Source organism: Cryptomeria japonica, chromosome 10, assembly GCF_030272615.1.
Source record: "Cryptomeria japonica chromosome 10, Sugi_1.0, whole genome shotgun sequence".
NCBI classification, from domain to species: domain Eukaryota; kingdom Viridiplantae; phylum Streptophyta; class Pinopsida; order Cupressales; family Cupressaceae; genus Cryptomeria; species Cryptomeria japonica.
The window spans coordinates 740,057,863-740,063,603 of record NC_081414.1 but is presented as its reverse complement, the minus strand read 5'-3'; the positions used below and the strand labels follow the sequence as shown (position 1 = coordinate 740,063,603).

The 5,741-nt window shown below is 35.1% G+C and overlaps 1 protein-coding gene across 1 annotated transcript; it reads left to right on the top strand.

The window, feature by feature from the left end:
- The first annotated feature begins 1,942 nt into the window (after positions 1 to 1,942).
- LOC131054950 (uncharacterized oxidoreductase At4g09670) lies at positions 1,943 to 4,704 on the top strand. The gene is made up of 2 exons (XM_057989555.2): positions 1,943 to 2,525; positions 3,929 to 4,704. The coding sequence occupies exons 1-2, from the start codon at positions 2,061 to 2,063 to the stop codon at positions 4,541 to 4,543; spliced, it is 1,080 nt and encodes a 359-aa protein (XP_057845538.2). The 5' UTR covers positions 1,943 to 2,060; the 3' UTR covers positions 4,544 to 4,704.
- Positions 4,705 to 5,741: the final 1,037 nt, after the last annotated feature.

Here is a 5,741-nt window from a genome sequence, read left to right as displayed (position 1 = left end):
TGTCCCTCATAACTATCTAGTTTTCAAATTTGGACTTCCAAAAACGATATAAAAGTTTTTAAATTGATGTCACTTGGCTTTGCATTCAATAGTTTTTCTTTGAGATATTTTTCCTTGCGTCTACATTATCCTACAATTATTCTTCCAAAGGCACATAGGAATTCAACACATTATGAGATAGAATAGTGTCATCATTCCTTATAGGAGTCTCCCTCTTTTGGCTTGGGGATATAATTCCAAAGACCCACCAAGGCAGCTTCACAAGAAGGATTCTTTAAATTATAAGTATTCAGTTTGTATGGTAGACTTGAATCACTATTAGTCTTAAGTTTTCTGCAAACAGTACATGATAGAGTAGTGATTTGAGAGAGTAGAGAAGTAATCAACTTTAACACCATGTGGATCATGCACTATATGTAGATTAGGGGAATGTAGAATCTATCTAATCTACTCAATTTCCTGTCTTCCCCAATAACTCCAACGCTATTGCAACAATATAACCACTTATCAAATTCTTCATTACTCAACTTGGTAGGGATTTTCCAACTATGATTGTTTATATGTTCAGCCATATTAAAATCACCTCCAGTAACCCAATCAACACTAGGAAGGTTATTGGCCATCCAAACCCATAAAGAAATACTTTCTTTTGTACAATTAGGAGCATAAACTAAACAAAAAATAATGGGTTGTCCATTGATGAAGATGAGGGCTCACACACAATTGTGTGAAGGGTCTTCACCCTTGTCAATAACAAACTTATGAACACCCAAGGAGCAAACCTAATAATAGCCCCACCCCTCCCTTATATATGTGATGTATGAAGAAATGAGGCATCTCTCCCTATGTGGAATAGAGAAGATGAAAGGTGGATACCATTAAGTTTAACTTCTTGGAGAAACACAATATCTAGTTTCCAACTGGAAACTGTAACTTTCACACCATATTTGTGACGAGGGAGAGACATCCCCCTAACATTCCAAGACATAATTTTGAAATTCATGGCAAAGTGGAGATGGAGGGATCTTCTTCACGACGCTAAGCTTCAAAATGGTTGGCTATAGAAAGGGGTTGATTTACAATGCCCAAAAATGATTTAACAGGAAATGAAGATCTTGATCTTTGTCTTACTAAATGAGTCTGATCAGGGGTACTCCTAACCACATTATTAGGAGAAGGGGACCTGGATCTTTGTCTCACAAAAGGTCTGGTAGAGGAAGAATTATGATCCACACATTTGGAATTATACTGTGAAGAGGAGTGAAGTAGCCTTTGATGAGAATAAACCCTATGCTTGTGTGTTGGCTCAGTTGGTTCCTTCCTTTTCCTAACTATTTTCCATCTTTCCTCCACAACATCTTTATATGGTGACGCAAGGCAGTGTGATTAGAAGTTTCCTTTTTGTGGAAGCTTCCACACCATTTCTAATTCAATAAAAACTTTTTTTGTTTTGAATAAATGCAATAAAAACTTAATTGTTCACTCACAAAAATCATGAGATTGTCAAAAAAAAACCAAGTGACAACATTGAAACAATTCTCAACTAGAGAAAATCATCCGTGCATATTTATTAGCCTAAAAATTCAATTCTAATGTCTTGGACATAATAAATAAAATTTCAATTTACCTATCTAGATTTTTCAATAAACTATGAAAATTAACTTAAACTACAAAAATCATAATAATGAATATACAACTTGTTCATGATAACCTTGAAAAAGACTAGTTTCTTAGATGGAATTAAATCTAAAATCGAAATAAAACCTATTTTTTAAGGCCTAATCCAGTTAGAAGTCTAATCCAATTAAAAGTCTAATTTTAGTAGAGTAATTTGAGGAAACTTCCACACCATTTCTATTTCAATAAAAATAAATAAAAAATTATTGAATAAATATATATTACAACAATTTCAATAAAAACTTAATTGTTCACTCACAAAAATCATGAGAATGACGAAACCCACGTGGCAACATTGGCACCATTCTCAAAGGTCAAAAAAATCCCCTGCATTTGTATTAGCCTAACACGGAAATCCACAAAGGTTTTGGTGTGCAGGAAAAATGGCAGAAGAGAAAGTAGTTCGATTTGGAATTCTGGGATGTGCAGGTATAGCCAGAAAATATGTGAGAGCAATTGGGATGACGCCCAGTTCCTCAGTGTATGCAGTTGCCAGCAGATCAGTTGACAAGGCCAAGGCCTTTGCCTCTGCTAACAACTTACCTCCAGAAGTAAAGACATATGGAAGCTATGAACAGCTTTTGGATGATCCCTGTGTGGATGCAGTCTACATTCCCCTGCCTACATCCTTACATCTCGAATGGGCTCTCAAGGCTGTCCACAAGAAGAAACATATTCTTCTGGAGAAGCCCCCTGCACTTTGTGTTGAAGATTTTGACACCATCATAGAGGCCTGTAGTAATAATGAAGTCCAGTTCATGGATGGCACAATGTGGATGCACCACCCTAGAACTCCCAAAATGAAGGCGTTTCTTCAAGATCCAGACCTCTTTGGAGACCTTAAGTCGGTAAGTACTCAATCTTTTTCATCACTTTGACACCATAATGAAATCTTTATTTTGTTGATTTTAAAATTGGAATTTAGTATTTTAATTTTTTTATTCTCTAATTTATGTGGTGTTTAATAAGCCGTTTTAATGTTTTCATGTAAATTTTTAAAAGAATAATTTAGTATCTTTTCCTATTTTAATGGAGTAGTTTGGAAGAATTGAAAATAAAGATGGGTTCCATGGAAGGCTTCAAGATGTATGGAGCATAAGGTCTTATAAAGCAAAAAAGAAAATATGCTACAGGATTGATTGAAATCTTTTTTGTCTGAATAACAGCAACCCCTACTTATTAAGGCTGTAGATGTTAGTGCAAAATTAGGGTGAAGTTAGAAATTGTTCTACCAGCTTAAAAATTTATTATAGTTTTTGTGGATCATATGAAATTTAAGATTTGTTCTAAGAAAAAAATTGATAAGAAAATAATCTTGATTTATTTATTTTTCTCTCCTAAATTTGGGAGCTTAATCTTTTAAGCTGAGATGTACCTTTTAATTCATGAGACTACCTGCTATAAAATATTTCTAAAAATCTAATCACTTCGATTTTTTTACAGCAGCTTACTTGGCAAGTCCCCTGCTTATAACTAAGGTTTTAGAGCCACATCATCAAATATGATGCCAAGGGCCCCAATACTTGTGCAGCTGATGTGGCATCACATGATTGGTTACTTTTCACAACAAATGATATATTTCATTCAATTAATGGTACTTATCATATAAATATTGGTGCAATGTTATACACAGGTTGAACATTAAATCAACAAGTATGGGGTATTAAATCAGCAACTTCTATCACAAGTGGGTCCTTTCCCCTATGTTGTTGGAAAAATGAAAGATTAAAAATAAACAGTAACTCTTCTTACTTCCTTTTTTACTTCAAAATTGTAATTACACAATATTTTCAAATTGTTGAGACCACCAGCTCTACAAATAATTCCTAAATAACTTATAACTAAAATAAAATAAACTGAGCAACCCTAATAACCTGTCTCAAAATCTGGATAATCCATGCCATGGATAAATTTGTTTTAATGCACATTTTCTACTGGATTTTAGGATATCGTCCTTTTATAAAATCTGGGTAATTTGACAATTTGTTGTTCGTGGATAAATGCTTTCACGATTTTCTTTTCCCAAGTAAGAGTATCCACTTATGTTTTTTCTGTTTGCTCATTTCTTTTGGTTTATAGCATTCATACTAGTGTAATGCAGTCATCTGGGTTTATTTCTCTACATTTTTGTTTGGTAGTAATTGATTTCTCTACAGAAAACAAAATAACGATGTTGTTACAGATTGCTCTTATATTTGCCATTTAGAAATGTTTCGATTACAGAGCAGCTCATTTCTATGATTATTTCCAGGTCCACAGTTCTTTCTCGTTTGCGGGTTCTGGTAAGTTCTTTGAAGAGGACATCCGGGTTAAGCCAGATTTGGATGCACATGGTGCATTGGGTGATGTTGGATGGTATTGCATTAGGGCAATTTTATGGGCTAATGATTATGAAATGCCTCAAAGTGTGATTGCACATCCCAGGCCTGTTTTGAATGAAGGTGGAGTGATTACATCTTGCGGGGCTACTTTCTCTTGGCAAGATGGAAGGGTAGCAACCTTTTATTGTTCATTTCACTCTCCTCTGACTATGGACTTAAGTGTCCATGGGTCTAAAGGAATTCTGAAGCTTCATGATTTTGTGATTCCCTATGAGGAGAACTCTGCATCATTCTTCTCCTCCACAAACACCCAGTTTGGAGAAATGGACACTGTTTGGGGCCCCAGACCCAATGAGCACACAGTTACAGTAGAGTTTCCTCAGGAAATTTTTATGCTTCAAGAATTTGCGAGGCTGGTTAACAGAATCCGAAATTCTGGAGGAAAGCCTGATTCTCAATGGTCCTCCATCAGCAGGAAAACACAGATAGTCCTGAATGCTATAAAAACATCTATACAGGAAGGCTTGATTTCTGTTACACTGTGAAGTATATAATGAACTTTTACACTACAAGGTCTCTTCTTATAATAAAAACAAAAACCATTATTTTGAAATTTCTGTTTAGTAATATGAGCACTTCTTCATTGTCTATAAGAACCATGTTTTGAAATTTCTGTTTAGTAATATGAGCACTTCTTCATTGTCTATAAGAACCATGTTTTGAAATTTCTGTTCATTAATATGAGCATTTGCCATTTCTTCATTGTCTTCCATTTTATGTTTTTAATTTATCTAATGTTAAATTAAAACTGAAAAATGAATACAAGATATCTGCAGAGATAGAAACAGAGTTAAAAAAATTAACACACAAAAACCCATAATTTACATGGTTCACCAAATTGGCTACATCCATAGAAGAATGGGGCTCTCCTCTTTTTTTATTAATTGCAGAAATACAAAAAACTGTACAGAGCAGCTCTATATCTCTGAGAGATGCTCATAACATACCCAGAGACAAAGCGTCCAACACTAATTTATGGGACTCATCAATGAAGACAGAGAGTCCAAAACTCAAAGCCTTTCTTTTTCACATCCAAAAGGAGCTGAAATGGCTGAAGATGAAGCATTCGGACCTCACATTCAAACACTTAAATCTTTATGTCAATGTAAGGTTGCAACCAAATAGGTGTTCAGGTAGTTCAATTGTTTATCTTTCCTGATTATTATGAGAGCAAAAAGTTTCCCACGTCTTGGACGTTATATGGTGATACACAACAAAAGAGATTATATTTCAGAAAGCTGTAATAAAAATAATTGCTACTGTAGTGTTTAGATGCGTTCTTTTAACTACTGTGTGCAATTCTATTTAACCAAGTCTGTTTTTCTTTAAATAGCAGAATATTAACAATTTCAGACCTATGCTAAGTACAATCAAACACAAGAGATGAGAATCATTTAAGAACTCTAAAAGAAAGAGATTAGGGATAAGAGAGTATGTTTGTTGTGATGTCTGATGCATTTTGGAAGGTGGCAGAGGGCTGAAGGAGGGATGTGGAGATGGTGTCAGATGAAGATGACCTGACAGGCATGCTCATGTGAGCACTAGTGACCCTCTGTTGGCATTGGTGACCTTCCATGGCCACAGACCCCTAAGTGACTTTCTTGGGGTGCCGGTGTGTGGCAAGGGTGCTTGTGAAATTTTGTAGATGCACGTTTCCTTTGTTTGCATGGCTCTGCAATTTTT

Bases quoted from the DNA above. Each gene is read 5' to 3' on its own strand.
- LOC131054950 (XM_057989555.2), top strand. From the start codon at position 2,061: ATGGCAGAAGAGAAAGTAGTTCGATTTGGAATTCTGGGATGTGCAGGT. The intron at 2,526-3,928 runs GTAAGTACTCAA...GATTATTTCCAG, and splicing joins TCTTTGGAGACCTTAAGTCG to GTCCACAGTTCTTTCTCGTT.